The sequence below is a fragment of the Schistocerca nitens genome, chromosome 12, assembly GCF_023898315.1.
Source record: "Schistocerca nitens isolate TAMUIC-IGC-003100 chromosome 12, iqSchNite1.1, whole genome shotgun sequence".
Lineage (NCBI taxonomy): Eukaryota > Metazoa > Arthropoda > Insecta > Orthoptera > Acrididae > Schistocerca > Schistocerca nitens.
In genome coordinates, this window is record NC_064625.1 from 103,949,790 (window position 1) to 103,973,271 (window position 23,482).

General features: G+C 40.0%; 1 protein-coding gene across 2 annotated transcripts in view; it reads left to right on the forward strand.

Annotated features, from left to right (window-relative positions):
- LOC126215333 (disintegrin and metalloproteinase domain-containing protein 10) overlaps nucleotides 1-19,200 on the forward strand; it is a 545,912-nt gene extending 526,712 nt beyond the window's left edge. Inside the window, exons 12-15 of one of the 2 annotated variants that reach the window (XM_049942016.1) lie at nucleotides 1,017-1,133; nucleotides 3,193-3,357; nucleotides 7,877-8,006; nucleotides 17,080-19,200. In XM_049942016.1, the coding sequence (XP_049797973.1) occupies nucleotides 1,017-1,133; nucleotides 3,193-3,357; nucleotides 7,877-8,006; nucleotides 17,080-17,180 (513 nt within the window). In that variant the 3' untranslated portion in view covers nucleotides 17,181-19,200. The remainder of the gene's footprint in view (nucleotides 1-1,016; nucleotides 1,134-3,192; nucleotides 3,358-7,876; nucleotides 8,007-17,079) is intronic. The other variant, XM_049942017.1, reaches the window with a different exon arrangement.
- The last annotated feature ends 4,282 nt before the right edge of the window (nucleotides 19,201-23,482 follow it).

Consider the following 23,482-nt stretch of genomic DNA (forward strand, 5'->3'; position numbering starts at 1 on the left):
CATAGCTTTTAGGGCATGCATTTTAGAGCCCGTTTGTACCGAGACTTCTTTGCTTCGAATGAATGCTCCTATATGCCCACACCCACTCCCTTCCTCCCACCTGTCTTTCAGCAGACGTTTCATTTTCCCTTTATTTTCATCTTAAGCATGTCAAATAAAACCACATTTCCATTGTAGGCCTGGTCTTAATTCTTATATGCTCATGTGATCGTTTGCTTGCGCAAACAACTGCATCGATTGTAGCAGGGCTGATCTCTTTGTTCAGTTGATTGAAATAGTGATTACACATTTCCTTCACTTGACTGGGATAGGGATTCCAAAACTTAACTTATCATGAAGACAGATGTTGGTGTCTCTGGCCTTACTCCAGCCTACGGTGTTATTGATTTTTGCACATCGCCGCACAGTTTTTGAATGCTGTAGTGACATTATTAACATCTATTAAAAGAAAACTGTGTTTCAAACAAATGTAAATATTTTATTGAGAGACTTAAATAGTCTGACAAGCCAAAGAGCACAGTTGTTGGCACACTGGTCTCCTATTCCAGAGGACAGTGCTTCATATCCCCCATCTAGCCACCCAAATTTTCATTTTTCTTGATTTTCCTGAATCACAGATTTTGGGATGGTTCCTTTCAAAGGGCGTTACTGTTTTCCTTCCCTGTCCTTCTTCAGTGCAAGCTTAAGCTTCATCTCTAGTCACCACATTATCAATGAACATTAAACCTTTACCCTTCATTCACATTTACTGCTGTATTGTAGCACATTAAATTTTTGTGGAAAACTGTCAGATAAACACCGCATTAGAGCAATGTCAGCTGAACTATGTCTTCCCCCATCTACAACTGTAAATAATTGAACTAATGGACATGATTTGCATTTTTTTGTCTTCCAGACAATGTTCTAAATGATATCCAAATAGGTATGTAATTATTTGGTATATCTTGACACATATTGATAAATCTGCTCCCTTAATAATTTTATAAGCATGTCAGTATTTTTATTTTTTGCCATAGGGCTACTGTGATGTGTTCTACAAGTGCAGAGCTGTGGATGCTGAGGGGCCGCTGGCTCGGCTCAAGAATCTCCTCTTCAATAAGGAGACGTTGCTCACTGTTGCTCAGTGGATCACGGTGGGTATCCGTACAAAATTATCTCTTCTGATTTACCTTCCTATCAATAAAATACCGTCCAGTTGTACATAACTTTCTGCATTGACCACATATTATTAGAAAAGTACTAGGAATAATTAGTTCATTCACAATAGAATTATCAGAGTAACTGAAAGCTTTGATACCACTTTGCCAGCTCACAATCAAATTGTCACATTTCAGCCCTAGCTAGACCAAGGGCTACACTACAACCTATATTCGAAAAAATAATATAGATGCAAAAATATATTGTCAGTAGTTTGTTCTCTTCTCTATCTGTTCATGCATATATGATGTCATATGCCACACAACCATGATGTCGTGGGATAAAGGTGACATTCAGTATAGGTAGTTTCAGTTGGCATGAGTTATCTATCAAAATATTTCACTACTCTTTGTACATGTATTTAATTAAAACTTTGTTGCTCTGCTGCAACATATTATTGTTTGGAAATTACACTGTCGTAACCCACTCACTGGATTATGGGGAGTTAATTGTTGAGAATGACCAGAGTGGAATAAAAATGATTCCCATAAAAGGCGACTATGAGGAGGGAGAAAAAGATAGACATACCCTTTCATAGCTGCTGATTGGCTCTCATTATAGCTGTGGGAAGAGGCCCTGTGTCTCACTCTTTGACTCTCCTATTTTTACTATTGTATGTGCCGTTTAGCTTTTCATAATACCGTGTGACAAGTGTTGATATACAGTATTTTTGCCAGCAAACTTTGAGGAATTGTAGGTCACACACGAGTTTGATTTTTGTGTGTGTTACGGTACATGTTCTCTTTGACCCATTGTTTATAACAAAAACAGTTGTACAGAAATTACATTTTATTAAATGAATGTTTGTCACAGAAATTTGCTGTGACCCAACAAATGTTTTTTCACTGTGTCATCCACCCTCCACTGCTCTATAAATTAGAAAGATATAGAATGAATGATACTGCTTTTGATTTAGTACCTGACAGGTACCGGAAATTCTTTCTCAGGCTGGAAAATTATTTCACAGGAAATACCATAGTATTCCTTGCAGTTTCAATCCTGTTTTCATTTTATAAAAACAATTTGCCTGTAAATACAATATTTGACTCAGTAGTTGAAAGATCTGCATGAATTGCAAGTGGAAAAAAAGAGAACCAGACAGCTTAGAATATCGGTGAAATTAAAACAGGATAAAGGCTCAACAAATACAGTTTAAAACTAACTGAACAAAGTGAAATCAGGAACTTAGGTATGCATATTCTGTCAAATTCCTGTGGTTAGTTGTAGAAAGAGAGGGAGAATTATCATCTTCCTACATAAGCTACTTGGCAAACAACTTAAACAATCTTGCATTCACATTGACTATACTGTAGTACTCAAGTGACTAAGAAAGTTGTTTATCAGAGCTACTTTGGGTCTTTTGTAAGATAAGGAATAATCTTCTAGGGTAATGCAATTAGTGAGAACAGACTACTGTTACTGAAAAAAGTTATTATTAGAAATATATTTAATATTAAGTCAAATTATTCATGCCAACTGCTATTTAGGGATCTATATATTTTAACTATTCCACATATTTAAATTTGTGAACTGTTTATTTTTATATACTACAAGTCATAAATATTAATAATTAATTATCAATAAGGAACCATTTTCAACATATGTTTGATACTAAAAGCAATGAAAAGAAAATTTCATGTTGCTGAAAGAAAAATTAGATGTCATCCTTTTGCAAAGATGTTATTATTGACTTGTAGAATTTTTCAGTGTCGATAAAGCTGTCTCTGCAGAGGAATGTAATAAAACATGCACTGATAGTTGTAAATTGTGATGAATTGGGTTTATTCAATACTGTATATGTCTCAATTACCTAAATCAGTGACTTATGCCTATATGTTACGAGATAGTAAAACTGTGATCCTGATTCTGATATAAATTTACAACAGCCGATGAAACGGTCTGTCCTGAACACCATTACATGAAGTGCAAAAACACAATAGTTAGTAGCTGCATAAGGCTGAACACTCCAAAATCTTCAACTGTATTTTCTTGCAGGAATACTGGTGGGCAGTTCTGTTGATGGGCGTAGCGTTCATCATCTTCATGGGACTGTTCATAAAGTGCTGTGCTGTCCACACACCCTCATCGAATCCAAAGAAGCCACCTGCCCGACGCTTTAGCGAAACACTGCGTCACCCCATGAGCACACTTAGAAGAATGGTGAGTCAGCATTGTTCTGCATTTGGCACACTTCATATATACTTGTATTGTCATATATTTCATCTGTGACATTTAAGATCCTCCTTGAGAAATTGGGGACATTAGTTGTTAGCTCTTAAATACTTTATTGTGGAAAATGCTTTATTGTGGATACTAAAGACTATTTATTCTCTTAATGTGTTGTTCTCATTCAGCAGTGTTTGTTTGGTTTTGGTGTATTTGCTACACTGATGATTTGAATACAAATGGGAAGAATGTTTCAGTGACCCCCAATGAATAGCAAAGATGCAGAATGAAAGTTGAATTTTTGAAATATGTTGTATGTTTTGATTGGAATGACCCTTGTATGTTTTATAAAGAAATTAGCTGAAAATCTGGCATTGCTGGGGTATTCATTTTACCAATTTCTATAAGAAACAAAACCTTACATGTACTCTTGCAATAGACTTGGTGTGACGTGATTCTCAATGGTTTCTGTAAGCTGGGTGTAGCTGCTTTGTGTGTCTGCACACGATTTTCTAAACATCTCTGTGACGATGCCTCTTCATTGCTCTACAGACGGCTCGTGTTTCTGCCTACAGCCATTTGCACTTCATGGTTAAAAGCTGTCAAAAGTGCTGTTAGGTGTCAAAAATTTTCTTAAGTTGAGTCAACTGTAGGAGTGTCTTAGTAGAAAAGAATAAGTGTATCAAAACTTCATGCATGGTGCGGCATTTTTCCACGCATCTCAGTGTTTATGATGTCATATCTCTTAAAATGTGTGTCATACAAAGATAGACTTGTGTAGGTACATTCAACGTCGTGTGCATACATTTTGCAAAATGTGTTGCAAATAGAGTTAATAAGTTCAAACGGCATGCACAGTGCTGCAATTTTTCACACATCTCATTGTTTGTAGCATCATATCTCCTGAACTATGGTAGGTAGATAGCTCTTACCCCCACAGAAGTTGTTGCTGGACAGTAAGGGATATGTGTACCAAGTTTGATTGAAATTGATCCAGTGGTTTAGGAGGAGATGTGGAAAATACACAAACATTTACATGCATACATGCCTTTCTGTAATATGTTTGGATGTTCACTGATTATCTTTGTTTCAGTTTTCAATGTAAGAAACTGAAATATGGACAGTCTGTGGACTTTTAGTCAGTTAAAAATACAATTGTCTGAAGGTAGTAACATTTATTAATTTCCCTCTATGCATTTTGAAGGATTGTACTTATATCAGGTATATGTCAGTCAGGAAGGCGTCAACACTTAATATGTATGAATTTTGTGGGCAACCTGTCACAGGCCACAGTTTGTCATATTTACATTATATACTGTATATTTGAGTTGCCATACAAAGTGTATGTGATGTGATTATAACTGAAAAACCAGCTTGTGACCACTGAATGTCAGTGCTCTGTGTTGCTTAAAAAAGTCATACTTACATATCATTGATGCCTTATTGACATAAATCCACCTGATGACATGGGCATAATTCTCCAGTACAAATTCCTCACTTGTGCTTCTTGCAAAATCCCGTTTATCAATGAATGTCGTTCACTCGTTCGTAACTACTCAGTTGTCTGTAAATTAAGAAATGGTTTTGCAAGACAGAATATACACTGACAGAAGTGTAAAGTTTTATGCTATGATGCACCAGTTCGACAGCTGCGAAACTTGGTGAAGCAGTTTTTCTTGCCATGCCTGAAACATAAACAATGTAAGATCATGAAGACTGCTGGTTGGATCCCAGTATGAAAGCATGCGTCTTCCCATCACGTCCTCCAAGTCCTCTGTGAATGATAAATCAGGTAACCAAACAAGCAGTTCAAGGGTCGCTACAGTCTTCAAGTTATTTGTGGTTTGGGGTCCTTCATTATCCTGCTGGAATATTATCAGTCGGTAGCCTGATTGTGAAGATTACGACAGTGGGGTTTACCATACTTTCCGCATACTGGCAAACATTCGGCATCCATTAACAGTTACCAAATCAGTTCTTTTGTCTCATCCACACCGTTACTCAAGGGGTTGGAGAGGTTCGGATCTTGAGAATTACTGCTTCCTGTGACCTTTCACCAGGTTGTCTACAGAGATGGTTGTGTCAATCTGCCTGCCACAGACATAAGTCAGACTCATTTGTGAATATGACAGAAGGTCATGTAATGTTCCAGTTCATTTTGGATTTGAACTGTGTGCAAGTCTTTTTAGTCAGTGACAGATGACACGTGGAAACTCAACATCTCAACCCAGTTTCCAGGTGTTGGTGACTCTCTGCCTGTACGCTGTGCCCAGATTTCAGTTATTGTCATCTGTCTGTTTGTCAGAGCTAGTCAAAGACTCCTATGCTTTTGTCGTGGCATACTTCTTTTCGAAGGACGCGTGCCTATTTTTCTGGTTACACTGATGTCCCGAGTCCATTTCATCACTACTCATTCTGCTGTCACTGCACTGCAGCCAACTGTCTTTGCGCCCGTATGACGCTCCTGTGTCCACGTGTCAGTGATTCGGTCTTTCACAAAGTGTGAAAGGTGGGAATAAGCTGCCTATGCTCATCCTTTGGGTATGCTCTCTAAATGAAAAGTTCCAGCATTGTTAGATGCACCAAATAGCCATTATGTAGTCACACCATTCATCATCTGAATAATGGCTTTTTTCTGTACTGAAAATACAGACAGTATGCTCACATAAGTATGACAGTTTAATCAATGAATCTTGCAGGTATGCAGGGCACGCATATACTAGAGTATTACTTTGATAGTGTTCGGTCAAGGTGTACGTGGTGTAATGCTTGCCAATTTCCTCAGTATATGTTATATATGAGTGCTATTCATAGAGTAACTCCCATTTATTAAAAAAAAAGTGAGGGAAGTTACAGAAATTGTCTTATGAAACTGTGAAACTACACCTACTAAGTTATTTTTCCACTTAGTTTCCAGCCACATTGAGACATTTGTTGTAGAATTTGACAAGTTTTGAAAGTCTGCAGTTATAAAATTCTGCTGCTTGTGACTGACAGCAACCTACAACACTGCTTTTCTACTCTTGTCATTGCCAAACCATGTCTAGCCAAGCCACTTCCTCATGTGAACGAAGAGACAGTAATCGCTAGGCACCAAACTGGGGCTATAGGGTGGATGATCTAGTACTTCCTATTTGAACTCTCAAAGTTTGTTCAAAGTACAAGGGTTGGAATTTTAATAGTGGCAACTATTTATTTACAGCTTTTACAAAATATATACGTGCTTCAAAGTTTTACTGACCTACAAAGTAGTCACCAGCATTGTGTATAACCCGTGGCCAGTGATGTGGAAGTCGTGGGACACTCTTTGCAGTGCCAGTTGTGTTGACAGTTCGGGCGGTATGGTCTGTTGCGCGATGAATTTGTAGCATTTCTGAAGTGAATGCCGTGACGTGTTTCCTTTAGTTTAGAAATAGAGTTCAACTCACGAGGGCTTAAGTCAGTGGAGTGCAGTAGGTGGTATAGTACTTAGCAGCCCCATCAGTCAAACATATCAGTAACAGTTTGTACTGTACGTGCTTGAGCATTGTCCTGCAAAATACTGGATGTGCAGAGTCATCAAAAGGCATGTGAAAGAGATTGAGAACTTTTCTGGTTTTCTGTGTGTGTGTGTGTGTGTGTGTGTGTGTGTGTTTTTCTATGACTTCAGTACTCCTGCTGTTCACTGAATGTATGTCATAAGCTATACAAATAAAATAGAAAGAAGCATTCCACATGGGAAAAATATATTAAAAACAAAGATTCCATGACTTACCAAACGGGAAAGCGCTGGTAGATAGACACGATAAAAAAACACACACACAAAATTTCAAGCTTTCGCAACCAACGGTTGCTTCGTCAGGAAAGAGAGAAGGAGAGGGAAAGACGAAAGGATGTGGGTTTTAAGGGAGAGAGTAAGGAGTCATTCCAATCCCGGGAGCGGAAAGACTTACCTTAGGGGGAAAAAAGGACAGGTATACACTCGTACACACACACACGCACGCACGCACGCACGCACGCACGCACGCACACACACACACACACACACACACACACACACACACACACACACACACACACATATATCCATCCACACATATACAGACACAAGCAGGCATATTTAAAGGCTGGTTGTGTCTGTATATGTGTGGATGGATATGTGTGTGTGTGCGAGTGTATACCTGTCCTTTTTCCCCCCCTAAGGTAAGTCTTTCTGCTCCCGGGATTGGAATGACTCCTTACCCTCTCCCTTAAAACCCACATCCTTTCGTCTTTCCCTCTCCTTCCCTCTTTCCTGACGAAGCAACCGTTGGTTGCGAAAGCTTGAAATTTTGTGTGTGTGTTTGTGTGTTTTTTTATCGTGTCTGTCTACCAGCGCTTTCCCGTTTGGTAAGTCATGGAATCTTTGTTTGTAATATAAGTTATACAAAATTAGTTTAGAGCAGAATGCAAACTTTTCTAGAGTCTAGACTGGAGGCGGTGTGTTGCCTCGTTATGAAATGTGGAGCCTGTAGCTCTGTCTTCTGTGTTGCAGAGGGGACCCCCAGCGGGCCTGCCGGTCGGCTCGCACCACCCGGCGCAACTGCGGTCGGGTCCCTCGGGCCACTCCCGAGCCCCTGCCCACGGCTACGGGGAGGGGAGAGGTCAGTACTATGCTCCCAAAGGTAAGCCAGGAGCTCCCTAACCTACGTACTTGTGCTTCCAGTAGCCCATAGTACAAATTAATATTGTTACCATTTATTCTCGGGTCGTCAGTCAGTCGGTCTACCTCGACTTCGTCTCCTGTAGCGATCTCTTCGTATCGGAGTAGTACTTCCACCTGACATCTTATTTTAATGGAAACTGATCCAGTTGTTGTTGAGAACTTATTGAGTTCACTACCGGTGTTGGCCTTTACTTTAGACCATTTTCAAGTGGTTATGAATCTTTCTTTTCTTTTTTTAAATTATTTGAAGTTGGTTTTGAGAACCACTTGAAAATGGCCTAACGTAAAGGCCATAACTGGTAGTTGACCCAGTAAAATTGTCAGCAGCAACTGTAATGATTTTAATTAATTAAACAAACAGTTGCAGCGTCAGCACACTCTCTGAACATGGAGAAACTAATCATGGGTTACCCCAGGAGCCCTTAAACCAAGTGAAATTAAAATGTAAAACATTTTTGTTTGGAAACTGTGTGTGCTAATACAACAGTTCTAGCCAATTAGTGTAACGGAAAAGTATCTGACATTCTCAAAAATGTTAATTATAGTGCTAGTTTTCTGGTGATTTAGTTGACACATCAACCAAAGATGTATCAACCCATGCTACTAGTTACTTTGATGTCGCTAGAACAAAAATAACATTAATGCTTGTCTTCCTAGGTTCTTGATTGTGAAATAATAATGTCACAGTGTTTGTATACATTTTTCAATTTGCTCTTTCCAGATGAATCAAATGAATACAAAATTTTTGGAGATCATTGATTCCATTTTAATTGTACTGATAAATCCAAATCCAGTCTTCCACACTGCAGTTGACTACAAAATACAAGAAGTATGTAATGCATAACTGTATGACTAACAACAACAACCACAACCACAACCTGCTTGGTCTTGCACAGGTCCTTATAAAAGAACATAGTTATCCCTGAAGCCAAACTCCTTATTACAGTGTAAATAGATTGATAAAAAATGTTTACAAGCTTTCAGAGCCAGTGGCTCTTTCGTCTGGCAGAAGAGTTGAAGGGGAAGAGAGAGGGGTGAAGGAAAAGGACTGGAGAGGTTATTACAGAAGATGTTTTTGTAAAGTTAATAAAAATTACATATTCATAAAAACTTAAGCATACTAGTCAGATTTTTAATATACTCTGATTTTCTTCTCGTTGCTCCAGCCATGTAAAAAATTTTATAATTTTATTTTTCACACAAAATATTGTAAAATATTTTATTGATCAGTTATTTTTGAAACATGCAAATTCTTGCTGAAGTACCTGATTATTTTAATTAACACCATTTACAGAGACTTTTACTTTTAAGTTACAATGTTTACTGTCTTATGTGAAATATTATTATCTACTACACCATTTACAATTTCAGTAATTTCTACTTATTAAATTCACAAAACTGTATTTCACGAGTGAATTATTACCTTTATGCATTGCAAATTATAGTTTTAACAGGATGGGAATGTGTATACATGAAATTCCAAACTGTCATAACTTTGTAAATGGAGTGGTATAACTAACTTGCTATTTACAGGACATTCAGCTGTATGAAAAAGTTTTAAATAATCTATATGTATAAAGCCAAGTGTCCATTTGTTTCTACATCTACATCTACATTTACATCTCTATATCTATATAGATACTTTGCTAGCCACTGTACGGTGGGTGGCAGAGGGTACCTTGTACCACTACTACTCATTTCGTTTCCTGTTCCACTCGCAAATAGAGCAATGGAAAAACGACCGTCTATATGCCTCTGTATGAGACCCGATTTCTCATATCTTACCCTTGTGGTCCTTACGCACAGTGTATGTCGGTGGCCGTAGAATTGTTCAGCAGTCAGCTTCCGATTCCTGTTCTCTAAATTTTCTCAACAGTAAAAGAACATCGCCTTCCATCCAGGGATTCCCATTCCATTTCCCAAAGCATTTCCATAAACTTACATGGTGTTCAAACCACCTATAAGAGATCTAGCAGCCCACCTCTGAACTGCTTCAATGTCTTCCTTCAATCAAATCTACTACAGATCTCAAACACTCAAGCAGTAGTCAAGAATAGGTACATCAGTGTCCTGTACAGGTGAACCTTTTTTTCGTAAAATCCTCCCAATAAACCAAAGTCAAAAATTCACCTTCCCTACCACAGTTCTCACATGCTCATTCCGTCGCATTTTGCTTGCAACGTTGTTGTTGTTGTTGTGGTCTTCAGTCCTGTGACTGGTTTGATGCAGCTCTCCATGCTACTCTATCCTGTGCAAGCTTCTTCATCTCCCAGTACCTACTGCAACCTACATCCTTCTGAATCTGCTTAGTGTATCCATCTCTTGGTCTCCCTCTACGATTTTTACCCCCCACGCTGCCCCCCAATACTAAATTGGTGATCCCCTGATGTCTCAGAACATGTCCTACCAACCGATCCCTTCTTCTGGTCAAGTTGTGCCACAAACTCCTCTTCTCCCCAATCCTATTCAGTACCTCCTCATTAGTTATGTGATCTACCCACCTAATCTTCAGCATTCTTCTGTAGCACCACATTTCGAAAGCTTCTATTCTCTTCTTGTCCAAACTATTTATCGTCCATGTTTCACTTCCATACATGGCTACACTCCATACAAATACTTTCAGAAAAGACTTCCTGACACTTAAATCTATACTTGATGTTAACAAATTTCTCTTCTTCAGAAACGCTTTCCTTGCCATTGCCAGTCTACATTTTATATCCTCTCTACTACGACCATCATCAGTTATTTTGCTCCCCAAATAGCAAAACTCCTTTACTACTTTAAGTGTCTCATTTCCTAATCTAATACCCTCAACATCACCCAACTTAATTCGACTAGATTCCATTATCCTCGTTTTGCTTTTGTTGATGTTCATCTTATATCCTCCCTTCAAGACACCATCCATTCCGTTCAACTGCTCTTCCAAGTCCTTTGCTGTCTCTGACAGAATTACAATGTCATCGGCGAACCTCAAAGTTTTTATTTCTTCTCCATGGATTTTAATACCTACTCCGAATTTTTCTTTTGTTTCCTTTACTGCTTGCTCAATATACAGATTGAATAACATCGGGGAGAGGTTACAACCCTGTCTTACTCCCTTCCCAACCACTGTTTCCCTTTCATGTCCCTCGAATCTTATAACTGCCATCTGGTTTCTGTACAAATTGTAAATAGCCTTTCGCTACCTGTATTTTACCCCTGCCACCTTTAGAATTTGAAAGAGAGTATTCCAGTCAACATTGTCAAAAGCTTTCTGCAAGTCTACAAATGCTAGAAACGTAGGTTTGCCTTTCCTTAATCTTTCTTCTAAGATAAGTCGTAAGGTCAGTATTGCCTCACATGTTCCAGTATTTCTACAGAATCCAAACTGATCTTCCCCGAGGTTGGCTTCTACTAGTTTTTCCATTCGTCTGTAAACAATTCATGTTAGTATTTTGCAGCTGTGGCTTATTAAACTGATTGTTCGGTAATTCTCACATCTGTCAACAGCTGCTTTCTTTGGGATTGGAATTATTATATTCTTCTTGAAGTCTGAGGGTATTTCGCCTGTTTCATACATCTTGCTCACCAGATGCTAGAGTTATGCCCAGATATTTAAATGACTTGGCTGTGATAAGCAGGACACTAGTAATACTATATCTGAACATTACAGGTTCGATCTTCCTACTGATCCACATTAACTCACATTTTTCTGCATTTAGGGTTAGCCGCCATCATCGCACCAACTAGAAATTTTGTCTAAGTCTCTTGTATCTTCGTATAGTCACTCAACTTTGATACCTTACCGCACACCACAGCATCACCAGCAAACAACTACAGATTGCTGCCCACCTTGTCTGCCAAATCATGTATGTACCATGTGGTTATAATTAAACTTCCCTTATTTAATACATTATAATATGGAAACTAATTACCATAAGAATACCAAACTTGGTGACATTATTGTCCAGATTTCCATGTGTCACAGCACCACCATCCAGTTCCAACTAAATTTTCTCAACAGTGTTTCTTCAAAAGAACATCACCTTCCATTCAGGGATTCCCATTTGATTTCACAAAGCATTTCCATAAACTTACATAGTGTTCAAACCTACTGGTAACGTATCTAGCAGCCCGCCTCTGAACTTCCGTTCAGGTGCTGTGATCGGTCATAGTCTCAGACACCTGACCAGTCGCAGTGCACTTATTGACGTGTCAACATGAGCTTGGACAAAAGGAGCAGGGCATTATTGGATTGTTGGTGAAGCTCTGTTACCAAAACAACAGTAATGCTGCAGCTGCACTTCGAGAATATCATCAGCTGAAAGGGCTATGGAAGGGTCCTCTTTCTCCGTGCAGAGCATGAAGAAGGAAGTTCGAATCGACTGGAGAACTGGGTATTGCTCTGGGAAGCTGATGACTGGTTGCACCACAAATGGTTGATGAAATTGCTGTTGCTGCGGCAGACAACACTGTGTGCAATTCCTGATCGTCAGGCAGTGTGCTTGCTGTGTCATGACAGTTGAACATACCATGGTCCACTGTACGAAAGGTGCTTTGAACCATTCTCAAATGGTATCTGTGCAAGATCCATATTGTACAGCATCTTGCATCATAGGACGCACAATGACGTGTTAAATTGCAAATTTTACACCTGTTTTCTTTCCCACTCTCCACTTACCTTGCTTATACATGATACTTTCACTTTTTTGTATGTTGTATGTTTGTTTTTTGTCAGACTGCAGCTGTGATTGATTTTCACTGTTGTCTCCTATTTGTGTCAAACACAGTAGATTACATTTTCTTCAATGACTTCCTCCTTTGTTTCCCTAGTTTTTTAAATTTTGTCTAGTTTCACGACTTTCCCAATGTAATTTTGTTTTCCAAATCATAGTTTCTGTATCATATAGGCCACTTCTCTGCTGAGAAATTCTCACCCACTTATTACCTCTTGTCAACCCTTGTCTGTTCCCACAATTTTTGTATGAATTTTTCTGATTTTCCCAACCTTTTTCCTTGCTTTTCTTTCGCTTTTCTACATTCTTCCACTCTCTGCTTCTCCTTTTTGCCACTCCCACCATCTCTAGCACTCCAAACCCTCATCTCTTGCCATGGTGAATCCCATCCCATATGACATCCATTCCTTTCAAAAACATGCTTTTGCACTATCAAAACTAAGTTCCCACATCCTGTTTCCTGAAACATGCTTATCCCTGGGAATTACTCCCAAAGGCCTAACATTGAAAGTTCCTGTTTCGGGACGTAATACTGGTCTACATCAGCCTCTTTTACAGTTTCAAATACAGCAATCTCTCGCATTTATCAAGCTAATCCTTAAACTAAAGGCCTTATCTGCCAATTTCCACTCCACCAGGCTTCTCTTCTTGTACAAAATCTTGCACTTACCTGCCCCTCTTGTTTCCTTGGATGATATCATCCACCAAGCCAACATCAGGCTGCAACAACATGCCAGACTTCACCTAAAAAAGCTGCCCATCTTCTCGTAAACTACAACAGTGGTGATCCCTTCCTGCCCCTCTGCAGCTCCCCACTCCTCTCCTAGAAACCAAGCTTGTCCAACCTCCTTCACATCCCGCAACCTTCACCACTGCCTGACCGATCAATAACAACTCGAGATCACAAGAACCTGTCATGACAGTACAGTGTTCCCAACCTCACATCTGAAGCAGCCTCCCTCCCCCACCCCTCCCCTAAATTATCTGCATTATCCTAGGGTCTCCCTTTCAGCCGTAAACCTGCATTTAATCATACCACTTGGGTGAAGGACCTACTTTCCTTCACATGTAATGTCAACTGGGACTATCACTTTGCAACCAAATCCCAAAACCAACAGCAAACCTGACATTGAACCTTGCCTTGGACAGTTTTGACCACGATCCCAACTTGATCCACCGCCGCGACATCAAAAGCATCCCTTACGAGCCTTACAAGAATTTCTCATATCCAGCACTGCATCACAATCCTTTCTCAGGTCTCTACAACATGATCCTAAACTGTCATCTACAGAACTCCAGGCTCTTTGTTCCCTAAAAGTCGATGATTCCATCATCATCCCCCCAGTGGGCATGGATCTACCACTGTGCTACTTTACCAGTGGGAATATGTATGCCAGCTGCATGGCACCTCCAGGTACAGCTTATGCCATCAAGATCAGCACCCACCAAGCGTATATCTGCCATGATCGACCAACCCCTGCAACCCATAGACTTCCTTCCTATATTAAAGACAGCAGCCATTTCCTAGAGTTCCGAACTCTGTGCCGATCCCACTCCCATTGCACACTTTGCTTGTCACCAGTGGTGCCACCTCCCTCTATACCAACATCCCCCATGTACAGGGCTATTACAAATGACTGAAGCGATTTCATAAATTCACTGTAGCTCCATTCATTGACATATGGTCACGACACACTACAGATACGTAGAAAAACTCATAAAGTTTTGTTCGGCTGAAGCCGCACTTCAGGTTTCTGCCGCCAGAGCGCTCGAGAGCGCAGTGAGACAAAATGGCGACAGGAGCCGAGAAAGCGTATGTCGTGCTTGAAATGCACTCACATCAGTCAGTCGTAACAGTGGAACGACACTTCAGGACGAAGTTCGACAAAGATCCACCAACTGCTAACTCGATTCGGTGATGGTATGTGCAGTTTAAAGCTTCTGGATGCCTCTGTAAGGGGAAATCAACGGGTTGGCCTGCAGTGAGCGAAGAAACGGTTGAACGCGTGCGGGCAAGTTTCACGCGTAGCCCGCGGAAGTCGACGAATAAAGCGAGCAGGGAGCTAAACGTACCACAGCCGACGGTTTGGAAAATCTTACGGAAAAGGCTAAAGCAGAAGCCTTACCGTTTACAATTGCTACAAGCCCTGACACCCGATGACAAAGTCACACGCTTTGAATTTTCGGCGCGGTTGCAACAGCTCATGGAAGAGGATGCGTTCAGTGCGAAACCTGTTTTCAGTGATGAAGCAACATTTTTTCTTAATGGTGAAGTGAACAGACACAATGTGTGAGTCTGGGCGGTAGAGAATCCTTACACATTCGTGCAGCAAATTCGCAGTCCACCAAAAGTTAACGTGTTTTGTGCAATCTCACGGTTTAAAGTTTACGCCCCCTTTTTCTTCTGCAAAAAAAAACGTTACAGGACACGTGTATCTGGACATGCTGGAAAATTGGCTCATGCCACAACTGGAGACCGACAGCGCCGACTTCATCTTTCAACAGGATGGTGCTCCACCGCACTTCCATCGTGATGTTCGGTATTTCTTAAACAGGAGATTGGAAAACCGATGGTTCGGTCGTGGTGGAGATCACGATCAGCAATTCGTGTCATGGCCTCCACACTCTCCCGACTTAACCCCATGCGATTTCTTTCTGTGGGGTTATGTGAAAGGTTCAGTGTTTAAACCTCCTTTACCAAGAAACGTGCCAGAACTGCGAGCTCGCATCGATGCTTTCGAACTCATTGATGGGGACATGCTGCGCCGACTGTGGGAGGAACTTGATTATCGGCTTGATGTCTGCCGAATCACTAAAGGGGCACGTATCGAACATTTGTCAATGCCTAAAAAAACTTTTTGAGTTTTTGTATGTGTGTGCAAAGCATTGTGAAAGTATCTCAAATAATAAAGTTATTGTAGAGCTGTGAAATCGCTTCAATCATTTGTAATAAGCCTGTACATGGGCTGTCTGCTGCTGAACATTTCTCCAAATATATGACATATTTCTTGCTCACCTTAATCACCTTTATACTTAACAACATATATTTTACCTTTGAGTGACAGACATACAAACAGATCTAGGGCACAGCCATGGAAACTAGGATGCCTCTTTCCTATGCCAGTCTCTTCATGGATCACTTGGAGGAGACTTTCCTGGATTCCATAAGCTTCAGAACATGGTCTGATTTAGACACATTGACACCTTCATGGACTCAGGGTGAGGCTGCCATGTTAAAGTTCTTGAAATCTCTAAATACATTCTCCAAATTAAATTTCACATGGTTATATTCTAAATCCCCTGCCGCTTTTCCTTGACATTGATCTTATTGTCAGTGAAGGTCAGTCGCAAACATTACACTGTGTAGAGTCTTTCTTTCTTATCGTATCCTGTAAGTCTCCCCTGACGGGGGGTTCTGGGTGACTTTTCCAAATTCTACCCCCTTTTTGTAAACCTCAACAGTCCATTTCCTTCATTGCTCTTCCTTCCCCTTCGACCCTTCTGCCAGAAGAAGGAGTGACTGGCTCCAGAAGCTTGCAAACTTCAATACATTTTATATCTGTGTTCTCTCACGAACTCAAGAACGCAGAAAACCTTGTGCTCCACAGTCGCCATCACTCTCACAACTGACAGTGAAACAGAATGGTGGTTCTATTGTCGCGCGAACTCTACCGGCCGCTTCTGGAACCGTCGCCGCCTGCCCACAGCCGCCCACCAAAAACTTTGAAACTTTCTCTTTTCATTGGTGTAAAGCTTGTTTATTTTGAATTTGTACTTGAATACATACGAATTTTTGAAAATGGGGTACATCAGTTGGAATAACCCTGTTCTATGGAATACACTTTTAATGTGTACATAACAGTAGTGTAATCAAATAAAAGGACACAAAGTTGCAATATTAACCACTAAAATCAACACTTCTCATATCAGATGTGAGAGTACAGTCACAATCTTAAAAATTAAAATAAACATTTTCGATAGAGATATCACCACTTGCAGAAGTAGATAAACTTTGAAACATTATTTGTATAGCGAAATTCTTTTTATATTGAAACATGAGTGTTGTATCAGCCATTTATATTGCTTTATTGTGAAATTTTTGTACGGCCTCGATCTAGCAGAGAGGGAACTTTGTCAAAAGTTTGAGAGCATTCACTTTGTTGTCCTCTTGTACCTTGGGATGTCAGTTTTGCATTTTTTTTTTTCTGTACTGTGTTTGTGAATTGCTTCCCTGACCACATCCTTTAATGTTGTGCATGACAAAAAGTGCAGGGACACAGACTTAGAGATTAATAACGTCCTATCTCGTTTTTGCAGCCTCCGCCCCACCGGCCAACTACAGCCGCGGAGCCGACATGTACGCGGGCGCGTACGGTGGCCGCAGCAACGCGTTCGAGATGCGCCACCACAAGGTCTGACAGACGGCGGCTGCCGGCGGAGAGTGGTGCACGCCGGGCCTCTCTTTTGCTGCCCCCCCGGTTTCCGGAGGCTTCCGGAGCCGGCCGCCGCCACCCCCGACATAGTCGCGGGGGCGGAGATTACGACGACCACTGCCGCACGAGAGGTGGAACGGCCGTTCTCGGGAGCAAGTGAAGAACTAGTGATTTTTAAAAGGAACATTCGGACCAGATGGGGGGGAGAGAAGGCGGGGTGGCGTTATCTGTAAGACTCAGATTATCTTTACAATTGTGCTCACTGCGAACTTGTGGAGAGAAACTTTTTTCTGACTGAATGACAAATTCCCACCTTCCACGTGACGTCACGTCATTCACCGTCGCTTTTTGGGGTGTGCGACGCTTCGCCAGTCGGTCGAGCGATAGGCCCGTACGTCTTACTGTCGTACGCCGGATTGCACGAGTACAGCTTGCATCTCAGAAGGGGTGCAGGCTGTGTGCTAAATCATTTCAGAAGTTTGGTTTTCCACACTGCCCGGAGAGCAAAAGAAGCTGTGGCTGTATGTTGCTGGTGTGGTTGTAAGGTATCGGTTCGGTTTGACGGTGTGGCACGCAGTTTGTTTTTTTCCACTCTTCTCCTATAAGGGATAACGCCAAGTTATGGATGACACCTATTTGTGTGACATTAATCTGTAATGGAAGCATATCATTAGAGGTATCTGTCAGTATAACAGCACCAAAGACTTGGATTGTAGGGTTTTAGGGTTATATGACAGAAGCTCACTAAATGCATTTGAACTGGTACCCGTGCGGAGCCTGTAAATGTGCAGAGTCCCACAGGCAGTTGTCAAGCTGTATAGCCGTGCAAATATATCGGCGTCGGATACGTCTGTTCCGTAATAGATGTGTTCTGATGTGCAACCAGGTAATAGGCTAGATGCTTGCCAACAATGATCTTTTGTGTTTTATCTTTCACTACATTTCAGCTACCGCCTAGAAATAAACAAAAATAATTCGTTTTAATTGTGTCGAAAGAAATACAGGCTGCTGCAAATATCGTGATGCAGGTTGAGATAACAATTTCTGTGCACCTCCTTATTTTGAGTTTCCCTTGCTTGCCATTCATTTGAACCCCAGTTTATTTGGACAGGAAATTTGCAGTAACTGTCTGTGTTCTGCCTGTGCTTTTATGAGAGGCAATAAACATCTTTAGCTGAAGCGAAGTAGCCCAAACAGTATTGTATCTGTGCCGTATTTGATTTTTGCGTAGGATTCTGTATATACCTGTGCACAGGCTACTCAGTTGTTAGGGAACATGCGAGGTGTTTCTTTCACCTCCATGAGTTTTATGAAACTTGATGCTGCAAGTGGGTACTCATGTCCGAGTTACTGTGGACCAATAGAGCAAAGTCGTATCAGTTCATTCCGCAAAGAGAATCGGCCCTGAGACATTGTGCGGTAGTTTTCGTCCGAAGAGATCTGCGGTCACAAGCTCCCGTGCTCCAGCGGCAGTGTCCCCCTTTATATTAGCATCATTTTTTTGACTACATGTTTGTGCTACCTGTTGCACACGAACTTGTGATTTTGTTTATTAGTTATGGATATATTTATTGTTAACAATGTTAGATATTTGCATTAAGTTTTACACTTGACGTTGGTAGAAAGTCTGACTGAGCAGTGGTGGAGCTACCTAAGAGAGAAAATATTTTGTGTAAATTTTTGCTGTAATTTAAAAACATTTCATAACTTTGCTGATAATTTGAAAGATTATTTATGGCATTTAATATTTTGAGCTACGTAAGCAGTTTATGTCTTATTTGAGTGTCAGCAGTTTTTGGTTTTACCTTTCTTTTGTTACGCTTGTATGTGTGAAATTTTATTTTTGTCTTGTAACGGTACGGTAGCTCAGTACTGATGGATATTACATGTTTCACATTTTGTATTTGGAAGTAACTTGTTCGTACTCAAACGCAGTATTATTGTGCTCATGTTCCACTTGTCTCTTTCTTTTTTTGTGTAATAAAAGTGATTGATAAGATTGCAATTATTTTTCATTTCACGTTGTTTAGCAACAGCGAACACTGCATGTTATATGCCAAAATGTTCATTTCAGTAATCTGCCTGAAAATATAATTTGAGGGCTTGCGTATTTGTTTGGTATTTGTTTAGAAAGAAGTCAGTATGAGCTATCTGCATGTTTGATGATCTTCTAAGAACGTTGTATTCTTGTAATATTTTTAAGTAGGAAAAAACTGCAGTCTTATTAAACAAAATTGCATGCACTGGTAGAAAACTGACATTTACAGTTGGGGGGTCTGGTGTATCTAACCAACAGTAATCTGTGCAGAGTCAGTTTGCCCTCTTCCCCTCTAAGCTTCAGCTGCTGAAACTGCTCCTTTAATTATTATTGTTTCTTAGCTCCATAGGCCATGTCTGTCGCTTGATAAATGCATTTCATGTGCATCTTTACTGAAAATTCCCAAATCGAAAGAAATTATTTGCAAAGACATATATATTGAAAACTTGGAAAACTTTCTTATTCCCTATGCTTCTGTAATTGAAAGGTTCAGCGAAAAAAAGTGTTAACCCTCAATTTAGAAAGGGATAGATTGAGGAATTTACCTGTTGTGTTTCTGAATGTGCCACATGCTGAAAGCATGTAGTTTCATATGTACCACTAAAAAGCACTGTGTGTTAAATAATTTTTTTTTGTCTTATTGTATTTATGTTATTGTCTTTGACTTTAACCAAACGTGTTACATGCAATACCTTAGAAAAAGTTCGTGCGTACACCACACAGCCCCACGCGCGCGCGCGCGCGCGCGCGCGCGCGCACACACACACACACACACACACACACACACACACACACACACACACACACACACAGAGTGTTGAAAAAAGTTGAGTATTTTGAAAGGTTGAAAAAGATTGTGAATACTCATTCAAGCAAGGGAGTAAATGGTGTTTGGTTGCAGATAGGATTATAGTGATTGCATTGGTGCTTCATCAACAGTGTTTTGACATTTTTCAGTAACATAGCACTCTCAGTACACTTAGTCTGAGCATCAGATGGTCTGCTGTCAGATATCTGATTTGATTTGTGTTGTTCTGTAATTTCACTGAAACATGTGTTATTGTATGATAAATTACTCACAACTCTGGGCATGTACTGTGACGTCCAACCTACTTAGACAGATGACTTCACTTTAGTGTTTGTTGTCATTTTACCGCTTTTATGTACGAATGGTTCAGTATTTTCTCTTTTCAGTTTTCAATCATTCGTTAGTAATAGAATCCTACTACTGAAAAACTGGTACAGTAGGTACCATTTTGTGTTACAGTTCAGCAAATGGAAGTAATGTGTGCACGAAATTATCTACAACGCAGAGCACTGCTTGATAAGTTGTTCAGAGATAAGTTCCCTAACACCACCAAAGGAAAACATTGGAAGGCCTCACTCGTTCCATACACCTGCTATGGACAAGCAACCTCAGTGTTTTCCAGTCCCTGTCTTCTCCTACAGTTTTTACCCTCCACAGCTGCCTCAGTAGAAGTTATTTTTAGATGTCCTCCTCATTTCTTATCTTACCAGTCTACTCAATTTGTAATACCGTCCTATTGCACCATGTCTGCATTACTTGATCTCTTCTTTTTTCAGTTTTCCCACAGTCTATGTTTCAGTTATGTACAATACTATGCTCCAAATGCACATTCTCAGAAATTTCTTCCTCACGTTAAGGCCAATATTTGATTCTAGCGATCTTCTGTTAACAAGTAATGCCCTCTTTATGAGTGCTGGTCTGCTTTTTATGTCATCCTTGCTTTGTCCACCTCGTGTTAGTTTGGTTACAAGGTCGTGGTATTCCTTCACTTTGCTTCATGGTCCCCAGTTCTGATGTTAAGTTTATAAACAATTTCATTTCTTCTACTCCTCTTTGATGTAGTCTCTCTTTGGTTTACCTTCAGTCCATATTCTTATCTCATTAGACTGTTCATTCCATCCACTAGATCTAATCACGGTTCATCTAAAGTGATATCCTTTCCTCTGCAATTTTAATCCAACTCCTGAACCTTCCTTTTATTTCCTTCATTACTTCTTCAGCATATAGAATGAACAGTGGAATCAGTAGACTACATGCCTGTTTTACATCCTTCCTAATGTGAGCCCTCCCTTTCTTATTTTTCCTTCTTTGTTCTTATCCATATTTTTTGTTATCTGTATTTTCCTATAGCTTACACATATTTTCCTGTCTATTTCAAACACATTGCACAATTTTGCAACACCTTTCCTAAGTTGAATCCTATGAATGTGTATACATTTAGTGGACCAAAAGCCTGCAGCCAGTGTTCACCGGTTAGCAACATTCTATTGTCTGCATTGCAAACATTGTGCGATGAAATTTATTGACCTGGATGGTTGTCATGGCTTGCCCCTCCTGTGAACCTATGTTTGTTCAACTTGTTTTTCTTATTTTGATGAATGCGACCACCTCTCAAAATATTGAACAGCTACGTTAACTCTCTCTCTCTGTGTGTGTGTGTGTGTGTGTGTGTGTGTGTGTGTGTGTACACACTCAGGGACACACACAAAAAGAACAGATTTCTGTAGCTTACAGTGGCAGTATTTTGGCAAAGGGTTTTTTTATCAGTTGGGAGTATCTACTACGATAGCACCGCCTTTTTTTAAATTATTTTTTATTTTTATTTTTTATTTTATTTTTTTTGCAAGAAATACATCTCTAGTAAAGTTTGTTGTGAACTATGCCTGTCAGATATCATGACTGCCTTAAAATCCTGATGTCTACAGAGAAGCTCTGACCTTGCTGATGAATAAATGCATAGAGGAAATTTCAGGGGAGCGTAAGAAGTTAAGTGAGGGCATAATTTTTGTATCTTCTCTCCGCTACACTAACTTTGCTGTGTAAACGTTTTTATTGCTGGGTGGTATAACGTGTACAAGCATCTATATATGAGCTACAGTCACGAAGTTTTAACTACCACTTTGAAAAACAGTCGTGTAGTTAATATTCTGTTTGTTCACTGGTACTCATCTCCAGTCCTGGTACAAGTTGAAGTCTGCACGCTACAGTACCTAGCAGGCCGCTGGGGTAACCAAAACCACGGATACTATAACACACAGTAGGGGTCATGCACAGGAAGGGTTTGAGCTGTGACGTCACCGTCCATCCTCCTCTCATGCCGCACTGCACTGAAGCTTATAGGCACACGGCGCACTCGTGTCTAAGTCATACACAGGTAGGAATGTAATAGGGTTTAGTGTGTTATTGTTTCTGTTATTATTATTAAGCTTTATATTAAACTATGTTTTTCTGTGGTCGATGGAATGGTAGTGTAAAGCCTCCGAACTATGCCTGTTCCAGATTTTGTTAATAACTCTGAATATTCAAAACTTTAAGGTTTAAATCAATCAAACCTGGTAGAACACTAAATTGTCTGAATCTTCTATTTAATAATGACTTCACCAGGAAGAAGATATTTCAGTATGTCTCTGACAAAATATAATGCTTTATAAGATGTACTACATAAAGTCGCATCCTTCAAAATCTTCACCGTCCTTTCATAACAACTTGTTGTTGACAGTCAGAAAAGAGCCCTGAATCACTTTTTGAACTTGTTTTAATTTCGTGTAACTCAGACATACATCGAGAGAGATGATCCTGTAAATCTGCACTGCTTTTCGTAAGGCCTTTTATTTTCGCTTCCATAATTTCTAATTGTTGGCATAAGCATGCACTGTGGCATTCACAGCAGTGTTTGTTTTCATGGTTGATGTTTTGTCCTGTAGTAATTTCTTCATTATCTGGTAATACATTTATCTGTAAGACATCATTTACTTCTTTAAAGGAGCTTCGTTATTGTGCCCAAACATTTCTCACATTATTAGGCTCATTACTACACCCTAAATCAGCACAGGAGGGTGGGAGATTTAGAAATGGAACAGCATCAGCCTTCCTGTTGCATTTTGAAACAATATTCAACAGTTCACTTTTCAGATCCCTTTCATTATCCACATGATTCAAATGTATTGAGCAGACATGAGCATTTTCAACTCAAAACAAATCTGCCCATTTATATGTGTTTATTCATTCTCGTTTCATCTCATGGTTTTTAGGAAAACTGTGAAATTTAGTTCCTAACTTACTTAGCTGTCTGCTGTGGGTAGCACAGTTGGCAGTTATGCAGCAAACCATTTTTTGTCACTTAAAAACTTACTCTAAAACAGCCGTGAATACACTGGTAATTGTGGCATTACTCTGAACTTAGTCACGAGTAACTAATAAAAATTTGCACTGCCATAAACA